The sequence below is a fragment of the Ictalurus punctatus genome, chromosome 9 (genome assembly GCF_001660625.3).
Source record: "Ictalurus punctatus breed USDA103 chromosome 9, Coco_2.0, whole genome shotgun sequence".
Classification (NCBI taxonomy): domain Eukaryota; kingdom Metazoa; phylum Chordata; class Actinopteri; order Siluriformes; family Ictaluridae; genus Ictalurus; species Ictalurus punctatus.
The window spans coordinates 29,118,875-29,142,856 of record NC_030424.2 but is presented as its reverse complement, the minus strand read 5'-3'; the positions used below and the strand labels follow the sequence as shown (position 1 = coordinate 29,142,856).

The 23,982-nt window shown below is 39.8% G+C and overlaps 1 protein-coding gene and 1 long non-coding RNA gene across 2 annotated transcripts in view; one reads left to right on the top strand and one right to left on the bottom strand.

The window, feature by feature from the left end:
- dlgap2a (discs, large (Drosophila) homolog-associated protein 2a) overlaps positions 1-23,982 on the bottom strand; it is a 172,375-nt gene that overhangs the window by 19,759 nt on the left and 128,634 nt on the right. Inside the window, exons 7-9 of the mRNA XM_053682452.1 lie at positions 21,325-21,384; positions 5,913-6,065; positions 3,778-4,016 (exon numbers count right to left, since the gene is read on the bottom strand). Of these exons, the coding sequence (XP_053538427.1) occupies positions 3,778-4,016; positions 5,913-6,065; positions 21,325-21,384 (452 nt within the window). The remainder of the gene's footprint in view (positions 1-3,777; positions 4,017-5,912; positions 6,066-21,324; positions 21,385-23,982) is intronic.
- Positions 2,636-3,871, top strand: LOC108269468 (uncharacterized). The gene is made up of 3 exons (XR_001813470.3): positions 2,636-2,879; positions 2,984-3,174; positions 3,792-3,871. It is a non-coding gene; the product is annotated as an uncharacterized LOC108269468 (long non-coding RNA).

Here is a 23,982-nt window from a genome sequence, read left to right as displayed (position 1 = left end):
TATTGAGTAAATCCACAGCATTGATAGTCAGCTAGTTAACACTAGATTAACTTTGGTTAACTAGCTACCTGTCCTACTTGTGTAAAGCAGCAGCACAGGTAGCTAGTAAGCTAGCTAACAATAGGTTAAACATTAGCAATGGCACAGGAGACTAGTAAGCTATGTTAACTCTTATATTAAGAAAACCCACAGCAAAGGTAGCTAATGAACTAGCTAACATTAGATTGACTATTACCTCATGTTAAGCAGGAAAACAGGTAGCTAATGAACTAGCTAACATTAGATTGACTATTACCTCATGTTAAGCAAGAGCACAGGTAGCTAATGAGCTAGCTAACATGAGATCGACTATTACCTCATGTTAAGCAGTAGCACAGGTAGCTAATGAGCTAGCTAACATTAGACTGACTATTACCTCATGTTAAGCAGGAGCACAGGTAGCTAATGAGCTAGCTAACATTAGATTGACTATTACCTCATGTTAAGCAGTAGCACAAGTAGCTAATGAGCTAGCTAACATTAGATTGACTATTACCTTATGTTAAGCAGTAGCACAAGTAGCTAATGAGCTAGCTAACATTAGATTGACTATTACCTCATGTTAAGCAGGAGCACAGGTAGCTAATGAGCTGGCTAACATTAGATTGACTATTACCTCATGTTAAGCAGTAGCACAAGTAGCTAATGAGCTAGCTAACATTAGACTGACTATTACCTCATGTTAAGCAGTAGCACAAGTAGCTAATGAGCTAGCTAACATTAGATTGACTATTACCTCATGTTAAGCAGGAGCACAGGTAGCTAATGAGCTAGCTAACATTAGATTGACTATTACCTCATGTTAAGCAGGAGCACAGGTAGCTAATGAGCTAGCTAACATTAGATTGACTATTACCTTATGTTAAGCAGTAGCACAAGTAGCTAATGAGCTAGCTAACATTAGATTGACTATTACCTCATGTTAAGCAGTAGCACAAGTAGCTAATGAGCTAGCTAACATTCGTAACATTCTAGAGGGTGAATCTCACTACCTTGCTAATACTAGGTTAACTATTACACTGTATAATAAACACCAGTAGCACAAGTATGTATTAAGCTAGCTAGGACTAGTTTAATTAGCTAGCTAGTAAGATCGCTAACATTAGACTAAGGATTTTGTGAGTAAAAGCAGAGGATAGATTATTCTCACTGGCTATACAGTATTTGTTGAAACAAGTATGCGGTTTAACTAGCAAGCTAGCTATCACTTGGCTAACCATTTTGTAACTAAAGACAAGGATAGGTTAATCACACTGACTCTCTCTCAATCTCTTTATTTTTAAATCGTGCAGTTTTGTTAGCAAGCTAGCAAACATTAGGCTAATTATTATATTGTGTAAATCAGTAGGGGATGTTGCTAGCGGATGAGTTTAACACCAGTGAGCTGAAGCTAAGAGGAAAAACAATGTAGCGCTAAAGATGTTAGCTTTACATGTTTTATGTAGAGCATCAATCACGCTCTGTACTCTGTCTCTAGGTGTGTGTGTGTGTGTGTGTGTGTGTGTGTGAGAGAGAGAGAGTTAGCAGCAGGGTATCATATTGACGCACCTACACACACTGTAATTAGCAGGAGTGTTATTTAATGTCATGATCAGTGAGACACGGTGAGTAACTCGTTCTTCTGTCACACTTTCTCAGTGAGACAAATACGCTTGGGTATACATTTTCCACCGCAGCGCTGTCGGGCGTCCAGTTCTGGATTCTGATTGGTCGGGTGGTGTTGATTCATTTTCTATAACAGCAGCTCGTTCACAGGGACGTGCGTACTCAGAAAGGATGAGTTCATATCCTACACACTTTTTGAGGTATTACTATTTCAACACACGTTGTGTTAAATTATCCAGTAAATGTGTTTTTAAAAAAAGAAAAAAAAAATTCCCGAGTGACCAATACAACGTGTTAAATTATTGTCCAATCACGTTGTCCAATCAAACTCAGCAAGTGCTAATTAACTTTTTTTAAAGTTAATTTTTTTATATAAAAAATTGCGATTATTCATAAAATGCAAATATTTATTTATATTTATTTACAAAAATACCCCCCCCCCCCCCCCCCCCCCAGGAAAAAAAAAATTAAATGGCAGTTGTAAATCTTAATTAAATCATTAATATTAATTAAATAAAAAAAATGTACGTTTTTGCAGGTTCTTTACATTTTTCTGTCCTTCTGTCGGAGCTACGGACGTGTATTTATTTTATATGGCTCAAACGATGTTTTTTTTTCAAATGAACAAAAAAAAAAATATTGACAATATTAAACTCAGACAAAAGTAACACCGAAATTATGATTGGATTTGACTTTGATGTGAATTTGACGTAACTATGAAGTAAAGTAAATAAATAAAAAAAATTGTGACTTGAGTGATATCTCAGAAAAGCACACTGTGACATCATTTATAACGGTAACGATATTAAATCGTCGTATCGGCCAACCGTACGACCGTACATGACAGAAAATCGCATGTTCTTATTCATATTCAATATGAATTACTTTTGAAAAACGCATCAACTTATGGTTTTGAGTTGCATCGAGTGTCTCGCTCCTCGAAAAAAAAAAAAGTTTTCGAGTTATGTGTATAAAAGCAAAAAACTTATCATCAGTTATCATCTGTTTCTATTAAAAAAATTTGTATTAAATGTTGCCTAGGAAACGGCGCTGTCAATCATGCACGTTTTGATCAGACTGTATAATGGAGGCTCCTGAGGCTTTCCATATTACTCGGAACTTTCTAAATGGAAATAAACACATTTTATGCAGCCTCCCGGCCTCGCGAAGCAGAGCGGGAGTCGGGGAAAAGTTGCATCTGAAGTGAAGCACGCCGGTGTCATGGTGATGAGACGGTGAGGACACACACACACACACACACACACACACACACGCACGCACACACAGTGCTATTATTGTATGAGTCCTGCTTTCTTCCAGTACTGCTCTGACATTTCAGATGGCACTGAGAAATGACACGGCTCATGCCAGACTCTCGCTCGGGCCAAAAACACAGAGATGGAGGGGGAGAGAGAGAGAAAGAGAGAGAGAATCAGCAGGAAGACAGGCAGAGAGGAGTGAGGGAGCGAGGGATGCAAGGACGAGTGTACTGCACACTAAATCAAACTGAGGAAGCGAGTGAGCCAAAGAGTGGGTTGAAGCTGAGAATATAAAACTGAGAAAGAAAGTATCAGAGGATGAGGGGAGAGAGAGAGAGAGAGGGAGAGAGAGAGAGAGAGAGAGAGAGAGAAAGACAGAGGGAGAGAGAAAGAGAGTGTTCCGAGACTAAGAGAGAGTCTGAGTTGAATCTTAATTAATAGATTGCACTACGATGACTCACGGGAAGCTATTTTTAGTGCAACAACAAAACACACACACACACACACACACACACACACACACACACACACACACAGGGTACTACACAGGTCTGTGGCAGCATTACTATTATCCCCTGTGTAGTGAACATCTATAGTGAATAGGAAATGATTTATATTCAGCCTCAGTGTGAAGATGGATGAATTAAGATGAAGATTACGCGGAGATATCTGTGACGTGTTTAGTGATTCGGGTGCTGATTCGTTGTACTTTCATTTTCGAAACTAACTCATCACTGGATGCATCATAAACCACACCTTCGAACAGTGCAGTGCATTATGGGTACTATGAATGGTGTGTAATAGTGAACTACACGATGACTGATTTTGAACATAACCCTGTGTGTGTGTGTGTGTGTGTGTGTGTGTGTCTAACCTGTATGCCTATAGATGACCGGGGCGTTTTTAGATATTCCTCGGCTTTGGACACGAGTATGGCTTTATCGCAGGTCAGCACCGAGCTGTGGGAGTCCGTGGACGGGTGTCTTTTTCCCGCCATGGCCATGGCTGCCGCTTCCATGGCGATGGTGACGGCCTTGGTGCTGTCCAGGCTGTCGGTGGAATTGTAGAGGGTGCGACCCAAACCGAGCCCGAGTCCCTCTGAACCCCACAGACCTGAGTAAAGAATACAGAAGACGTACAGGACACTCACGTTGGACAAAGTCAAGCTATCCTGGATAAAGCATAAAGGAAATAAATGATCTAACATCCCTCATTAAGAGTACAAATATCCCTCATTTCAAGCTTAACGGTGAACGGTCCGAGCGTTAAAACGGAAAGTAGTTTTGCTGTTTAGAAATAAATGCTTGAAATAAGCGTTTTCTGCTAACCATAAGTTTGAAACGAGTATAAATATTAAAATACATACGCTTACGGATCTTACATTTGTTTAAAACGAAAGTAATAAATAGAAATGTTCATTATTTGTACTTGCTAAGGTATGTTTTTTTTGCTACAACCAGTAACTAATTGCTCAGCGATGGTTAATGAAGACTTGCAGATCAGACACAGTCTTTAACTCTCTTCTACGACATTAGCAAACACAGAGTATCGGTGTTTCTAATCAGGTTTTTGCAGGACTGCGATCGGCAAAACGAACGGAAAATCGAGGGAACGCCGCAGTAATCGTAGGAGCTCGGCATCTTTCAAAACGACCGCAGATTCGGCGTGAGACACGTCACGTGACGTCGTCACGACGCGCGTTCAGCCAAAGAACTCTTCAGTCGAACACGAGTCCAGTTAAAAGGTCTCGTTTACCGACAAACATCACTGCGAAAGACCACGCAGAACAATCACGTGCGATCGCGATTTTGTCAAATCAAAAAAAAAAAAAAAAAAAAGCCGCAGTAATATCAAGAATTTCTGGATGCAACAATCACAATAACTGTGCACACAAACGTCTGCATTAAATCAACTAAATAAGATCACTTATTCTACAGAAGCTAAATCTGTGATATGATTCTAAACAATTTTGCTCATATTGCCATCATTTTCTTTTTAAATTTGGCCTCCACTGTTATCTCTTTATTTCCTGTCAAGTACGACATGTTTTCCTCTTACTTTTGCTTGTTTGTTTTGATTTCATGTCATGTGCTTTTGTTTAGTTTTGGCCTGCCTTTGTTTGGACCTTGTCTCCGCCCCCTGTCCTGTGATTCGTCCACCTCCTGATAGTCTGTTCTCTGTTTAGATTTCATTCAGTCTGTCTCGTTCGTTTGTAATCGTGCGTTTCCGAGCCTTATTTTTTTTGCTTCCTGTCTTGTTCCGGTTTTCCGACTCGTGCCTGTTTCCCTTTTGATTAAGGATCACCCTGGTTCCTTGATTAATTTTTCTAACAAGCCGAACGCACATGAACGCCACCACAAAGTCGTAATTACGACTTCCCAACTCGTGAATACGAACATCCCTGGAACCCGTTACGACTAAAGACGGCGCTGATCCGATACCCAAGATCTGTATCGCACTGAAACCAGCAATAAATAAATAAATAAATAAATAAATAAATAAATAAAGGTGGATTGGATATCATAAAAAAAAAAAAATGAATGAATTCAATCCGATCCTCTAAGAAATGGAAAATATTGGAGTTGGATTTGGAAAAGAGTTTTTTGGAACTGGAATTCACATACAGCGTTTTCACATACAGTATAACGACACTTGGGCGTGTTTTTTTGTTGGTTTGTTTGTTTGTTTCATTGATTTGATTCTATTTGTACTTTATTTACTTTATTATGTTATATTTTTACGTGGAAGTGTTTAACGGTTTTAAACAATTCAGTCTAAAAGATTCATTTAAAGAGTAGTACTCTTTAAAGAAAATAAACATATCCGGTATCGGTATCGGCTGTTACTCAAGGTTTCGGTATCGGCTACGTTGGGTTCAGGTTCTAGGGTTCAGGTGAAGACAGAGAAGAATACTAAATAGGGAAACGAATACCAACATAACGAGTATTTCAATTATTCAAACCAGCCCTAAACCCTAATGTCAGTAGTGGTGGTTTGGCGGTGGTGTACCTCCTCTGGCCAGGCGTCCCTCGTGGTAGGCGTCCTGCGTGGACTCGGTGCTGCTTTGTGCTGTGATGGAGATGAGGGGTTTGGAGGCACTGCGGGGGGGCACTGGAGGCGGGGTCTGCTTATAGGTGGGAGTACTGGGGGTGTAGGTGACCGCTGGGGGGGAAGATATACACAGAGATAGAGATAGAGAGGGAGAGTGAGAGAGATGTACAGACACCTGTACACCTGCAGTTATCCAATCAGCCAATCAGTGTAGCAGCAGCGCAATGCGTCAGCTCGTGCAGATACAGGTCAAGCTCTTCAGTTCATCTCGTCTGGTCTTTTTTCAGCTCTTCAGCTGCCCAGGTTGCCCCCTGTGGCCTCGGATTCCTGTTCTTGGCTGACAGGAGAGGAACCCGGTGAGGTTTTCTGCTGTTGTCGCTCCTCCACCTCAAGAGTTGATGTGTCGTGCATTCTGAGATGCTTTTCCGCTCAGCACGGTTGTTGCTATGTCCTTCCTGTCAGCTCGAACCAGTCTGTCCATTCTACTCTGACCTCTGACCTCGTTCATCAATAAGGCCTGCAGAACTGGACGTTTTTTTTTTTGGTTTTGTTTTTCGCACCATTATCACCCATTAGATCAGTGGTTTCTAAAACTGGCACCAACGACTGATTTCACTAACATTTTCCCCCATTCCGATGTTCGTATCTGTGGGATGAAAGTGAAGCATTGCACTGCTGCCACCTGATTGGCTAATAGCATTAAGAAGTAGGCGTACAGGTTTAATATTAAATGCTACTTGCTAGTCTTGCTCTGCTTTAAAGAAGTTGTTAAAAATCAAGGATATAACCCTGTCTTTCTGGTGTAAGTCGGAGTCTGTGTGTGTGTGTGTGTGTGTGTGTGTGTGATGTGCGCGAGTGTGTGATGACGACGGCTGACAGTTATATCCTCTCGTCCTGCTCTGATGTTGATTGAGGGATTAGACTCGAAACTCTTTCATGTTCAAACGAAAGCGGTCCTCTAATCCACCCAAGATGGACCCCTAAATGGCTTTTCAGGCTCACCGCGCCGTCTCTGTTTTGAAACAGCTTTGAAAATTCTTTGCCCAAGCAGGACTGAAAGGTGCTGGCAATAAAAATGTCTCATTCTTCAGCTCAGCTGCTGTGTTTCCGTGCGTCTGGACGCTGTAGTTATAATAAAACTGCACTGAATACAGTACAGTTGCGATTTTAGTTTCACACGAAGGCAAATTTGGGGTTGAAAACGTCAGACACCAAACGTCTCTTAGCAGATTGTCGATGTCCGTGGTGTACGTTTGATTTCCGTCTGAAATGTCGCGTTAAGGTCTTGCGAATTATCCGGACGTGAAAAAAAGCTCTAGACTCTTGACGTGATGCTCTGCGTAATTATCCTCCCAGTGCAAAATATTCTGTAACTCCAGACCTTTAAGAGAACAACAACAGTTTATTGCGCCCGCTGTGGCAGAAATCACAACAGTGCGGTTTCGAGAAGCATTTGTTTCACAGCGTGATTAGCTCGCTCAGCAACCGCCTCATCAAATCACCGGAATGAACCACGCTTTCCGGCTCGAAAGGAAAGCGTGCCGAACGTTTCTCATGGTTGCGCCGTGTACAGCCGAATACACTTTGAAGTGTACAATTCGTTGTATGATTTTAAAAAAAAAAAAAAACAACCTACATTACATATTAACGTTGCACATGACACAATTCCTGCTCAGGAAGTTCTCCTCAAGCCCGAGTTCAGCGAGTGACGTAAATCAAAATGGCCGCTCACAGCATCGACAGTAAACACAGCAGATTTAAATCCATAATACTGACTAAACAGCTCCCTGGTTTTGTTTTGAGGATTATAACATACATGACGCATCACAGTTACCGGGCTAGCTTGTTGCTAACAAAAGCGCCATGTCCCCTAACCCCCCCCCACACACACACACTGTATAGCTTGAACGCACGAACGTCGAAAAAATGAAGTAAATTCCAAGTTCCTTCTTCCCGCTTCCAAGGTGTAATCCTGAAACTGTATCATAACTCGAGCAATACAGTAAACAATACGTGTCCATGGTAAGTTTAACAATGAGATCTAACAGTTTTAGTGATTGTACTTTTTATCCATTTACGGTTGCGCTTGATGTTGCATTAACGAGAAACCAGAAAGCGCAAACTCCTCTGTCCAAAAGTTTACAGCTTTACGTCTGGCTGTTACAAAGCACTGACACTGGAGACTATCACTGTTATGTAAATCTTCACTATACTGGCTCATAGGAAGAAAAATAACTAATGTTGGTCCAGATTTCCAGAACGCCGAAGTCGCAACTTGAAATTTCCCTCCTACAACTGGTATAAAATCCCAGAAAACACCCCTCAACCTTGCAATTTCAACTGTTGAAATTGAGAGTCTCAGAGGAATCGTACTTTAGTCTTTAACACTCACGAAAACAGGGGATTGGTGGGTGGTGGAGATTGGTTGAGGAGGAAGGGATCAAGAAGAGGATCTTGTGATATCACTTACGTTATCACCAGCGTTAGCCAGCTAGCTTGTTGCTAGGCTACTTGCTGTAGGACAACAAGTGCGAGCGTGTTCTTGTTGTGCTGCGATTTCAGTCCAAAATGCCGCGTGACGTTCACTAGATTAGAACCGAACCAACAGCCACTCAGGCCTGTAACTGTAAAAGCTTTCTGTGATGTTTACGCACTCAAAAGACACTTTTTGTGGAGGCGTCCATGTTTTTTGTGTGTGTGTGTGCGTGTGTGTGTGCAAATTAACAACTTGCAAATTAGCGCTTACGAGGCACCACGAACACAGCACGAACACACATTAGCGTGTGTCCTGCAGCTCAGTTTAGCAGCTCACGAAAATAAATAAATAAATAAATAAACCAACAACGACAAAAACACCAAGCACAAGGCGGGTGCGATTCGCTTCCTGCAGCCGAGTCGATTCAGAGTCAGATCACTTTCGACCGAGTTTTTTTATCCACACTCGAGTGTGACGGCGGGCGCCGCGGGGGGAAAACCACACCAGGGCTCTGTTTAAACAGACTAAACGCTTCATATGTGAAAGCACCCGTAGAGAACTAATAGGGAAAGAAAGAAATCGAGAGAAGATCTGTGTTAATGCCAACCTGTCAGCCTTAAATGAATCACACAGCTTCCAGGACTCGCCAAAGGGACACGAGGACGGTCTCCATCGATTGTCTCTTTATTGTTCATTCCGACAGCATGGAAAGGCAGACTTAAAGGTGAAATGAGGACGCCGGTGCTGATGCATAACACTGATAGAGGTGTTCAGAGGAAATGCCAGGATCTAACAGACATTTGGAAAACAAGCCAAGAGGACTCTTCGAATAACGGCTCCAGCGCAGCGCCTTCCCCCGAGGCGACCGGGCATCTCGACGTCCTGCTGCCACACAACACATGTCGAAATGAATGTACGAGACTCGCGGTCTAATAATAATAACGACGCCATCACCGTCACCGTCTGACTGCGCTAACGCTTTATTGCACAATTGCATCTCCTGGAGTTTTACACAACATTTTCCCTCTTAGGTATCATCTTTAGACGCTGCTACTAATGATCTACATCACACACGACATGAGATTCAAGTGTAAAATCTCGAAGAGTATGCAAGTTTGAATCTCGGGCAATTCTACAGCCATTCAGACGGGAGCTTGGGGTCTGAGAGCACATCGTTATTCTGTGTTCTAGGTGGAAACGACGGTCTTCTTCACTCCTCGGTGAAGAAGATCAGAGCGATGCTAACAGCTTGCGGGGAAGCTCATAGATACTGTACAGAACAGTTAGAAGTTAGTGTCTCCTTCAAATGTGTTTAGCCATCGTATCACCTGCATGGACAGCGGTTTAGAGGGGAAGTAGACTTTAGTCTTTAAGACTCCCAAAAACAGGCGATTGGTGGGTGACGGAGATTGGATGAGGAAGAAGGAAAGGTTCATGTGGGGATAAAGAAAGGGGATCTGATCTAACCACTTGGATTTTATATATATATATATATATATATATATATATATATATATATATATATATATATATATATTTCCATCCAAGTCAGTGTTTCTCAAATAGGAAGTATTAGAAGATAACATAAAAAAACGAGTCTGACATTTTTTTCTCTCTCCAGAGTCTAATTGAATGTAATTAGAACTACTAATATGATTAAAATGGATTTAATTATTGTATGAAAGAACGAACGATTGAACACCAGAAGCAGCTTTTATACTGTAATTAACACATCGCTGCTGTGGGCGAGAACACGAAAGATCCGTGTTGCGACGAAGCAAATTGGACAGGTAAAAATAAATAAATAAATAAATAAATAAATAAATAAATAAATAAATAAAACAAAAAACCCTGTCCAGGGTGTACCCCGCCTTGTGTCCGATGCTCCCTGGGATAGGCTCCAGGTTTCCCCGTGACCCTGAAAAGGATAAAGCGGTATCGAAGATGGATGGATGGATAGATAGATAGATAAATAAATAAATAAATGCAGCCAGGTTTGAGGCAAATGTGTAGGGCTGTGATTTACTTCGAATGAATTGCCTCGCTACCTTTGCAACAAATAAAACGACAGCGCGGTGTGACGAAGCCGAGTTACAGTTACCACCCCGAATCTGATTGTTTTCACTTTAAATGCGCATCCTGAAGTGTTTTATTCCTCTTATACTACATCAATTTGTCAGCCATTACGTTAATTCATTTTGTGGAATGTCTATGGAACGGTTTGCTTCCTGTTATCGCTTGCGTTATAGCGGCTATATCCACTCGCTCCCTCACGTTCTCTTGAAAAATGGGGACAGTGGAGGCTCAGTGGTTAAAAGCTCTGGGTTACTGATCAGAAGGTCAGGAGGTCAAGCTACCATTGTTAGGCCCTTGAGCGAGGCCCTTAACCCTCAACTGCTCAGTCGTATAGATGAGATAAATGTAAGTCGCTCTGGATAATAGAGCGTCTACCAAATGCTGTAAACGTAATGTAATGTAATGTAATGAGAGAAAAAAAGCTTTACCTCTGACGTGCTGACACTGCAGACTCCTTCCATAAACATGAAATAAACATCTCCTCACAGAACATTTTACCATGTCATCTGTCTGCCGTATAAGTCCCTGTGAACGAGCTGTTACTATAGAAACGATAACGTATTATCGCACTGCTGTCAGACCAATCATATTTGAGAATTCAACAGCACTGTGTTAGAATGTTTATATATAACATAAAGTATACATATATGTATATATATATATACACATATAGACACACAACAGAGTATATATATACATATATATAGAGAGAGAGAGAGAGACTGTGTTGCCCTGCATTTGTTCTTTCCCTACTCCACTGCATTATTTGCACTTCATGTAACCCTGTCCACATTAGCACTGCATTGCCTTGTATATTCCTCCCTGTTTCTGTTTATTCGATTTGGCAGTGAAGCCTCTGTGGGCGGATTAAACGGACAATTAAATCATTAAAGGGTCAATGTGGAAGGTTTTACAACAAAATCAAATAACACGTCTCGAGTGCTACCTTATCCAATTGATCTGTTCCAGTGAAATGGGACTCTACAAGTCTTGCCACTCAAAGGTCAGTCCTCGGTGAAGGTCGTTTCTGTTCAGTCCAGTCTTTAGCGTAGTCATGTAAATAAGATTGTTTCATAAATTTTGTAGCACTCGGGAATCGTGCTTACACCAAACAAACTCAGAAAAGGCGATCATTTCAGACCCATGATAGACGGCTAGCGGATTAGCTAGTCAGTCCGGCACAGTCTAGAAAGCTTCTCTGTCACTCTACTTTTAATACAGCTATACAATCAGGCTGTCAGAAGCTAGCGATGGCTAATTACACTGTACGTACATGCTTGAAAGCGAGATTTTATTCATATTTTTGTCCTTGCTAATCTAGCATGCAGATGAGTAATACATACAGATGATGACTAAACCTTTAGCAAATTGGCCAGTATTAGAGAGGTAATAGCTGAAAAACAAAGCTTTGAACCTTTTTTTTAATGGATAAAAACTACAAATAGGCTAGTGTAAGGTGGCAAGATTATAATGGACCCAACGTACCCAATGGTTTAGAAAATATGCCTTTAAAAGCATTCTGTTTTGGAGCTGAAAGCAACATTTAGTCTTTTTTTTTTTTTCTTTTTCAAAAGAGACTGAAAGGACATTAAAAAAGAGCTCATATTTATGCTAGCATGGATTATTACATGATGACACACTGAGTGTGAAAAGAAAAGGTTTCTCTCGCCATGTGAACGTCCTACGTTACTGTACTACTATGGTTTTATAATATTTTATAATCGTAGAACCCTGTAATTCCAGGTCTCATTGTTCCCAGGGCCTTTATTGTTCATATGTCTACATAACCAGGGCACTTTATTTCCGGGACCTTAAATTCTCAAAACTCAATTTTTCCAGATTCTATTTTCCCCAGTCCTTAATGTTCTCAGCATCTCAGTTTCCCAGGGATTTATGTTTCTGGGACTCTGAAAACCCAGGGCCTTTATTTCCAGGGCCTTATATGATAAGACTTTATTTTCACATATCTTTATATTCATAAGGCTCCAATTTTCCACTTTCCCGGAGCCCTATATTTCCAGTGATCTATATTTCCAGTCCTCGATGTTCTCAGGACATTAGATTCCCAGGGATTTATGTCTCCGTGGCTCTAAGCACACAGGGTCTTTATTTCCAGGTTCTTATATTCCCAAGTCCCCATATTCCCTGATCTCTATATTCACAGGGCTGTATATTCCCAGTGTTTAATATTTCCAGGTCTCAATGCTCCCAGGGTTTTATGTTTCCAGGACTCTAATTACCCAGTGCTCTTTTGTCCAGGGCCTTTTATTACCAAGACTCCATGTTCCCAGATCTCTATTATCCCAAGACTCTCTTTTCCTAGATGTCTATATTCCCAGGACCCTTATTCCCAGTGGTCTAAAGCTCCAGTACTCAGTATTTTTTTTTGTTTTGTTTTGTTTTTTACTCAGGGCTCTTTATTAATCACCACATTCCCCAACCCCATGTTTCCAGTGATCTATATTTCCAGTCTTCAATGCTCTCAGGGCCTTAGATCACCTGGGATTTATGCTTCCCAGACCCATCATCCTTATATCCAGGGCGTTTTATCCCGGAACTCCATATTCACAGATCTCTATATTTACAGTCCTCAATATCCCCAAGGGGTTTTATTTCCAGGGATTTATATTCCAAGGATTCCATATTTCCTTGATCACCCTCCTGAACTCTTCATTCCCAGACTCTATCGGTTGCTAGGGCTCTACATTCCCCGGGTTACATTTTTCTAGGGTTCTAAGTTACCAGAACTCTATCTTTTTTTTTTTTTTTTTACACGGCTCTAGAATATCTTTGATGTGGCGAAGATTTCTGTGAGGAGATTTATTATGTAACACCAATGGAAGGAGTCTCGAGTGTCAGCGCTTTGAAACAGCTGTAACTTTAGGTCTTATTATATTTGCTATAACAGCATAACATTTATTCCTTCCATGTATGCTTGTTAATTGGGAAAAAAATATATATATTGAATCCATGAAAATTTCAGTGAAGGAACTTTGACTCATGGGAAAAACACTGACTGTAAAAAAGAAGATCTGGGCTCCTCGGCACTCCTCACACTAACGACTGGTTTATTGTCATGTTTTCTGACACTTTCCGTTTCTGCTAGCAACGTTCTATCCGTACAAAGAGTGACACTAACGAGAACACGCTCGCACATGAGCCTACAACGATGACATATGTTGTGTTGGATGATAACGGGATGCGATTTTGGTTTCAGTCAAGTGATCTTTTTTGCTCCAGATCTGCTCGCTCAACCTGTTCATTTCCACCATTTATGAGAGACCGATTCTAGATATATAATCCTTAAAGCAAAGCACTTTACAAGCTGTCAGTTTGAAGAGGTCTTCTGAGAGTTAGGGCTTTATGGGAAATCACACGTGCTTAATAATGCACCAGTGTGCTTCTTCATAAACTACTTCAAACATAATTAACGGGGGTTCGCACACGTTATCCCGGCACTGCAATCTTTCTAGTCATCAGCAAACACAATCTGGCGCCCGAGCTCCGACATTTGTATGCCAGCGTATGCATTTCCCACCGAGGCAGCGTGCGTAGATACGCGTGTGTTGTGATGTTACGTGTAATGACACGACACCCTCTGGGCAGATTGAATTAATGGTCTTCACAAAGCAGTGGGCTTTTAAAGGCATCCGGAATGAATGGAAACGCTCCATCATTGCCGCTGTCATTCCTCAACGCGAGCCCGTATCATCGTTCGTTTATCGGTGCACACGCCCGTGTAACTAAACACCTCTCCGTTACGATCAGATCAACACGGAACGCTACAGAGAAAATACATTTCGTATACTGTGGATTTGAAGTGGTAGGAACAATTCACTATGAATATCGTACATTAACATTAATACTGTACCACAGAGATGTTGAGTTCTCAGATCAGAAGGTCTGGAGTGACTTTCTAAAACTGCACGGCTCTGACTGCGGGTACGGCTGCAACATAAACGACAGGGTTATATTAATCCGCTCGTTTTAATACGCTGTCGTTTCTATAATTGTATCTCAGACGCTATACGTGATCTATAAAAAAAAAAAACGTGTGTAATTGCTATGGTGACGTTTATTTAACATTTACGGAAGGAGTCTCCAGTGTCAGTCTGATGTAAAGCTGTACGTTTTCCACCGTGGGAAAGTTTAAGGATGAAGGACATTAGATTTCACGTTTTTTTTTTTTTCTTCTTCTCTTTTTGTTGCATTTTGTTTGTCTTGTTAACTTCAAGGTAAAGTGTTACAGCTGCTAATATATTTGATGAAATTAACCTCAGTATGATTAACAAATTGTGTGCGTGCACAATTATACATGAACTCGATAAATGTCGCAAATGGTGCTGCCAGGCTGCCCGTAACCCTCTCTGCTCCAGGGGGCGCTGTATTATGGTCGACCCTGCACTCTGACCCCAACTTCCTGGCATGCTGGGGTATGTGAAGGAAAGGAATTTCACTGCGCTGTAATGTATACGTGACCAATAAAGACTCGTTATCATTAAATGCATCTTACTATCCACAAACAAATGCTTTACAGAATTAAACGAATGTGCAGCGATATGTACAAACAGAGACATAGTTGTGAGTACAAACGTTCTATTTTGTATTAGTGTATCATAATTTGTGCACGCAAACAAGTAAGATCGAATGTCCGAGACACACGGGCTTTCACTGGCGTTTTTTTTTCTGAGTCGATCCTGTCCGGTTTCTTTCCGCGGTTTCAGCGTTGCACGACCCACACAATCTGCTACTAATGAAATGAGTCCACAAGTGTGCGTTACTACCTTCAAACAAATGTTTTTCCACTTGTGCCTGGAACCCGGAAGGCTTCCAGAGAACTGGAACTGGCCCAGGCAGTGCTATGGAATAAAGTGGTGTCAGTACCAGAGGACTGTAAGCATGAAGATGTAAGTGATTATAATATTGCAGTATTCAAAAAGCTACAAGCTACGGAATGTTGCACTTCTAACGGTCACCTGGTGTGAATCTGAAATCTTGCGTTTTTTTTCTCGTGTCACTCATTCATAGATAGTCATAATTATGGAGGAAGCGTTCCTCAAACTCCACCCACTTCCAGGAAGGTGGATGCTCTACAAAGCAACGGGTAAAACCGGTGATTTCGAAATGTTTTGAAGCACTCGTCAGATTGTTTGCTAATGACGACCCACCCATTCATTATCTATTTACAAATTCGATGGCAGGAGGAACGTTCGTCCTCCACGATGACCAAATCAGTCTGCTCCTGTTGTTTTAAACTTAAAACAGTTCTGTCTTTCCAAGATACGGAGAAGGTGATGGATTAGTGTAATTCATTGTGCTCGGGTCTCCCTCAGTCATGTCTTGCTCAGTTCAGAATGCAGCTGCAAGGCTGTTGAGCGAGGGCAAAAAAATATGATCACGTCACCCCCATTTTAGCATCGCTCCATCGGCTCCCGGTCCAGTTTAGGATCCGGTTTAAGATTCTGCTGTTTGTCTTTAAAACTCTTAATGATCAAGCTCCTTCTTATCTCAAAGATCTTCTCACACCACATTCATCTAGCAGATTTTTACGATTTTCTGATAGGTTTCATTTGTATGTCCCTCGATCCCATTTAAAAACTAATAGGGGTGGAGCTTTTACAGTCGCCGCCCCTCGTTTATGGAATCAATTGCCAGCGGACATCCGCCTCGCACCCTCACTTATCAGTTTTTCAAAAGAGGCTGAACGCGTATCTCTTCTCCCGGGCGCTTTAATCTCATTTTTACTATTGTTTATTGTCTGTTTTTATTTTGGTTTTTCTGTTTTACGTTTTTCTTACCCTGTTCAGCACTTCGGTCAGTTTTGCTGTGTTAACCGTGTGCTATATAAATAAAATTGACTTACTTACTTACTTAGGAAACTAGGATGATCTCTGTAGCTACTTTGTGTTTTACTTTAAAAACGTGAAGTAGCTGACTATCTAGAATGCATCTGAAAAACAAAAAGAAAAAAAAAAACGAAAAAAGAAAAAGAAAACATCCCATACTATGACGTGAGTGATAACAGGAACTAACTCGTCTCGTGGACGGTCCACAATATTAAATGTAACTATACATGGATTAAAATTTCTGTGTGTTGTTCTTTAAATAATACAAAATTATACTCGCTGGCAGATTTGCTGCGGTTTAAGAGGAACACTTACGTGCTTACGGTACATCCTGCTTATTACTCTTTATATATTATATAAACTCAATGATATACAGTACACTCCTACTGTATATACAAGTATTTTCATCCATCATTACATATATATATATATATATATATATATATATATATATATATATATATATATATATATATATATATATAATGCAAGGGTTAATGTATTTCCATTAGGCCACTGTTTAAATACTTCATAATTCATAATAATTCATGAATGAATTGATTTATTCAAGACTTTTCACCCAAACGAACTCTGATTTACGTGAAATTCTCTGATTAATGAAATAATATCAATTTCCTGTATAAATATGACAGTGAACAAAAAGTAAGTAGTAATTCAGTCTCTTAATGAAGTCGCTTTTCTCCCCCATGGCTGAATCCTGAGCAGGTGAAATACTATTCAACTCTTCAGTTCAATTAAATCTATTATCATCTAGTATCTGTTGAAATACTAAATATCAGTGATATTAAACTTTACAATACATTTTTTAAAAAATCTGAAACATTCATTTTTATGGTAAAATGATGGAATCATCCACCCCTTTATTAATGCTAATGTTAACTCTGTGGTGTGGCAGTCTAATATTATATTCTCCTTAATATTTAAATGCGTCTGAATATTAAATCGGTTCAGGAGTTAAAATTTAAACATCGGATTGAAAGGGATTTTACAACCGCGGCTTTTCATGGGAAACGTCCGGTTCCGTCGACGTATTTCAGAAGCGAGAGAACCGTAAAGGCGCATTAGGTCAAATTTGGATATCATATCAAAATATGAACGCGTATTCCGGACCAGGAAGGTTCGTGGATCCAAAGTGGATTTGTTTTACAGCTACGTAATAGACTTGTTCGTAGACAGTGGCTTAAACTATTATTATTATTTTTTATCGTTTCTACATAATTTTTCACATTCTAAGTACTAGTAAGAAATGAAAAATACCGACTATTGTACCTTTTAAGAATGGATTATCTTTCCTACACAACGAGCGCCTCTGTGTCAATATACTATACTGTACATAATGTATATTTGTACACATGTGCATAACACTACTATGATATGCATTGTTCTTTCACTCATAACAAATCCCACGAGAGCCACTGTCAGGCACTCGACAGCTCAGCTCGGCGCTTGGATAAAAATATCCGCAAAATAAATAAATGCAACATGCCTCACTCTTGTACTAATCAAATTAAAGGTCTTATATAGATAAATACAAAAACATCTGTCTATGTTCAGGACCATGAAGAGAGAGAGAGAGAGAGAGGGAGAGAGAGAAGAAAAAAAAAACAAGTGAGCAAAAGCACAGGAGAGGCAGACAGAAAAATCATCCTGATAAAGCGTGAGTTCTGCCGTGACCTCAGTGCCGACAGCCCTAAAACACGCGGTGCTGCTTTTTATGGCACCGTAACTCATGTAATAAAGGCAGGTAGTGGCAGCGTTGGCATGGCGTTGAGCGTGGATGGAGCCGCTGTGAGTGATGGGGGACCGGACAGACAAAATACTAGGGACACAGACAAAATAGCCTACCAAGATGGATGGCATGACCCAAGAGATAAAAATAGAGCTGCGTCAGGGTAAAGAGTGAGCCAGCGGGAAGAGCGAAAGGTGATGGAAGTGTGTGTGTGTGTGTGTGTGAGTGAGACTGATGTTCATGAATCTGAATGGATTTTTAATTTAAAATTTTTTTTAAAAAAAATAAATGTTCGTAATATACACTAACCATCAAGCGAACATCGTGATTTCATTACTGAGAGGAGTTTTAAGTTATTATCATAAATGTTCATAGCTAATTCGAGCCCACTAGCTAACATGAGCTAACCTGACAGGATTTCTAAAAGGATTATCATTCATATTTATACATTTTTACAGTACTCACTGACAACACTAGCCCGCTAGCTAACGTGAGCTAACCTGACAGGATTTCTAAAAGGATTATCATTCATATTTATACATTTTTACAGTACTCACTGACAACACTAGCCCGCTAGCTAACATGAGCTAACCTGACAGGATTTCTAAAAGGATTATCATTCATATTTATACATTTTTACAGTACTCACTGACAACACTAGCCCGCTAGCTAACATGAGCTAACCTGACAGGATTTCAAAAAAACGAGATGATTTCTGAGGTGATTTTCATATAGGTCATATGTCTTCACTGCTAGCCTGCTGGCTAACCTGAGCTAACGTGTCAGGATTTCTAAGAGGTTGTTTCAAGTTTTATGCCTTACACTGCTAATCAGGTGGCTAATCTAGCTAGCTACACTAGACAGAAAAGACAATATATAGGCTCAATAGGCTCAATGCTAAGTATCTTAAAGGCCCCCCAACTTGGTACTTACAAAAACGTTGCCCATCGCTAAAAAGCTTTTTAACATGAAAGAAATTCTGAAAGGATTTTTCCACTTATATTTGTTCATGCTCATAATCTTTATGCTAATCCCGGTTATCCAACTAGCTAACATTACCTTCGGTGCTAATGCTAGCCACCTGGGTAAATTGAGATAACAATATAACAATAGCCAAGCTAACCTAAACTATCCTGACAAGATTTTTGAGAAGATCTTTGTTATTTATAAATGGCCATTATTTATTTATTTACTTATTTATTACTGCTAATGATACCTAGCTGGGTAGCTAGGGTAACTATGTAGCTTAGAGTAGCTACCTTTGCTTCGCTAACCTGACAGAATTTTTGAGGATTTTTAATCATATTCATAAATGTTCACAATGATCATTGATAGCACTAGCTAACTTGCTAAGATCTAAAAGGCTTTTAATAAAATTTACAAGTATAATTCACAATTTACAATCCTAGCAACATGAGCTAATCTGACAGGATTTCTGAAAAGATCTTTGCAGTTTATAAATGTTTATATATATATATATATATATATATATATATATATATATATATATATATATATATATATATATATATATATGTATATATATATATATATATATTGTTTTTTAAACTGCTAACACTACCTAGATGGTTAGTAATCTGACAAGATTTCCAAGACGATCTTTGTTATTTATAAGTAGTTATAATTCTTCTACCGTTAAACCTACCTAGCTGGCTAAGACAAACTAACTTGAAGGGGTTTCAGAAAGGATTTTTATAATTATTCATAAACGTTTACATGCCTCACTGATAACATTAGCCATCTAGCTAACATGAGCTAACCTGACAGGATTTCCGAAAGAATTTGAATCATAGCCATGAATGTTCACAATCCTAACACTAGCCATCTAGCTAACGTGAGCTAATCTTTCAGGATTTCCGAGATCTTTGTTATTTAGAAATTTAGTTTAGTGCTAACACTACCTAACTGGCTAAGCTACGCTAACTTGACAGGATTGAGGAAGATCCTTGGTATTTCTAAATGTTTATATACACACTGTACCTTTGTACTGCTACAACACTAGATAGTTGGCTAAGATAAGCTAGCCTGACAGGATTTCTTAGTCATATTCATAAATGTTTAAAATCTCTTATGCTAACTAACACTAGCCAGGCAGGTCTTTTCTGAACGGATGGGGGAACTTTAAGACAGAATGTGTGTGTGTATACCACTGGTAAAATGATCCTGAACTCAGAGTTCTGAATGCAGAGGAGGAGGACGAGGAGGAGGAGGAGGAGGAAGAAGAAAACAGAGAGATATTTCGCATTCTAGTGCTGTTTTCTAATCTCACAGTGCTGTAAGCTCTAGCGCTCGAAGGAATCGATAAATTGTCGCTTCTGTGGGGGGTTTGGTGGTGGTGTTGTCAGATCTCCCCTCCACAAGTTAATAACGCTAACCCATCAGGTCCCTGTCTCTGGAATAGTCATTAAAATGGAAGCAACGCTGTTTTTATCATAATGAGCTCGGTTTATAGAGGGCGGCGCTAGTAACAGCATTAATCACAAATTACTTCTGAGACGGCTCGGTGATGCGGCTAGCTTTTCTCAATGTGACAGAGGTGACACTGAGTAAATTGCTTGAAGTGTTCGTCCTTCTCTGAAATAATGAAGTTGTCCTGCATAGTTGCGAAATGAGACAACCTCAAACTGAAGACTTTGTTTTTTTTTTTGTTTTTTTTTTAAAAAAACGGTGCTTAAAAATGCTGTGTGTAAATGTTCTGAGGGAGAGAAAAAAAACCCCCCGAATGTTTCAGCAGTCAGCATTATAAGCTCTTGGGAAATCTGATGTACTGCGGCTGTATAGGTGTAAAGCACAGGAACGTAATTGCAGTGTACTTTAAATAGTAAGCAAAGTGAGTCACAATCGGAGTGTAGGACCCTCGTTAACTGCGCAAGAAAAATACTTTTGTCCCTACAGGAGCGAGAGATGACACAGTTTTGTTTTTTTGGGGTTTTTTTTTGGTAGCCATGGATGACTAGTTCATAGCTTTGGTATCAGCACAGGTTTGCTCTGTAGCTACAACGTTGTGCTTCAACCTTCATAACATCGCTAAACTCACATCTCGTCTCTCGTATTCCCATGTTCTAGCCTAAAATAAAATCAAGTTTGACGTCTGTGGATGAAATAACATGCCGTGTGTACGTACCACGGTTGAAACGATACTGGTTAAACCTAATATTTTCGAGCTCAGCTATGAGAATTATAAAGTGGGCGTGGTTTTACCTGGCGGTTGCTGACAGGGTCTGTCCACACTGCCCGACGATGGAAGGCGGAACTGGATTCCTGCGAGCAAAGGACACACCCCATGCTTATACAGTATTTCAGATTCTACCGAGCAATGCCAGCATCCAAACATTTTCAGACCCATTCACGAATGGAAACAAATCAAAACATGAAACTGCTGAAAAGTGACCATCCAACCAATACTGGCTCTAATTACTATCATTAAACACTTTACGTCATACCCATATACAGTACGTGTACGTATCATAATAACCATGGACATGAAAAAAAGAAAGACTTTGTTGTAAAATAAACAGCCTTTTGTAACAATTACTTGCACACATGACACTTTCACGACCTCAGTCTTGTGGCTCGTTTAACTTTAAATACGAAATAAATATTATGAGCTGGATCAAGTGCTATTTTATATTCTGCTGAAAAATGAGACCGAAAGCCATTTTGTTGAATCAAAGCACATTTGCAGTGATTCGTGTGAATCTTTACAACTAGGACTATTCATGCAGCAATATATTAGCAATATACAAGCGTCCTATTAGGTTTATTTCAGTGCTAACCAGTTTTGTATTAGCCTGGCTTTTAGGATACATCGTATTACGTTCGACAGCAAAGAAGTCTATTTCCTTCTTCGATTGGAATTTTCTAGCGCTGGTTATTTTTCAGGTTTAAAGGCAAATGCTTGTCTTTGATGATCTAGGTGCTGTTGAAAATCCCCGTCTCAGAGGCACGAACACCCGTATAGTCCGAAACAGAAGATCAACTTAAGCGGGTTCGTAAGCACGTGTAACTTTTACCCACAGAAATAATGATTTAAGTCTCAGATACTGAATTAATACTTGGCCGTTAATCAACATCCTGGTCTTTGGGGAACTGAAGGTTGATCTGAACTCACCAGGAAAGCAATCTCAGCTGTAAACGTTCTAAATTTGAAAAGCACAGAAAGGAACCTGAAGACAGAAACTGACAGAGCAGACAATGGTGGTGTTTTTTTGTTGTTTTGGTTTTTTAAAAAAAATTAAATAATTTATACTCCCGTCAATAACGTCATAACAAAGCAACGGACTCTCACTATACCTGGGCAAGATGGATTCTAAGGTCTGCTTTTTTCTGCTAAGTTCATCCCTGAGGGATTAACTGCTGCAGCCATGTTCTCTCCAACAATAAGTCTAACGTTTTACCTTTGATCTTATTCTAGGGGCTAAATATCACACTGTACCTTATTAGTAAGTCATGAAAGTGAGTTTTTTTTTAAGGTCAAAAGATTGAGTCTCTTTGTAGTATAAAAGTTGAGGACTTCCAGCCGTGCTTTCGAAAAGTAACAGGAACAAGTCTGAAACAAACTCGCACCAGCCCGGGGATTCGTTTTAATTGGAAAATCAAATAATAATGAGTAGATTACACTTCAAAAATAAGCATTCCATTCCAAAAAGAAGGAGAAGAAGAAAAAAAAAAAACGTGACGTCGCAGAGTTTCTTGGACGTACACCAACAGTCACGAGAGAATTCTGTTCTAATCTCCACGGGGTGCCGTAACAAATCAATTAATGCAACGGACGGAAAATGTGACCGCTCGGCGTGAGACTTCACTTACCACTTCAGCTGGCTGTACAGATCTCAGCTTAATAAATTCCTGGGAAAAATAGGCCATTCCCATATCACACAAAGCCACAAGTACGCTCCAGCACAACGGAAGTGCTTTTTATTATGCATTTCGATTCGTAGCATTCAGATAGTTTCGAATACATTTAGAATGAGCTCTAAGAATCTATCAAATGAATGGAAAAGTGCTAGCGATGAGGATACAAATAAATATATGAAGTTAATCGGAGCGCTCGACCCGTTAGCCATTGTGTCTCAGTGATGCGACTACAGAAAGGAAATTTAGAGAGGCAGATTTTTGTGAACACACACACACACACACACATAAGAAGAAGAAGGAAAAAAAAGTTAAGATCATTTGCTAAGACAAAACTCTGGTGCTGATGCTGAAATCATTCCGAAGCTCACAGTGATTGGACAGCATTGACAGTATTAAAATAAATCAATAAATAAAGTCAGAAGACACCATTCACGAGTATTAGCATCAGAGAAAAGTCTAATGGCAAGTCCAACGTATACCTGACTTTCCAGACGATAAGACACTTTTTTTTTGGGGCCTCTAGCAGGATTTGCGAAACGGCGTGTGTCTGTAAATTTTGCAATAACCCAGAAATATATTCCTATTTTTTGTTTAAAAAAAAAAAGAAGTTTTTTACAGTAGGGATGCTACTCCAGAAGATATGGTAGTGTTGCTACATTCAGATGGGATCACGTGTTCACTGAAAAGATATATACGAACGCACAAATATTGCAGAAGTCCTGACTTTTCAAAAAGTGAAACTTCCTGAAATTTATGAGAAACTTGATGCTATTATGTTGTTATTTTAATTGCAGATTATTTCCCCCCACAACTGTATCACACAATGTCAGGAAAACAATGATATTTCTGTCAATTTTACCTCAACATTGTCCACTTCAACGAATTAATGGCTACATGCTAGCTGGCTAAATCATTTGGATTATTTCAAGTAAAATAATAGCAAGGAGTCGGTCAGCCTAGGTTTGCCTAGTTACCTAGCAACAGTGCTCTCATGAATTCGAA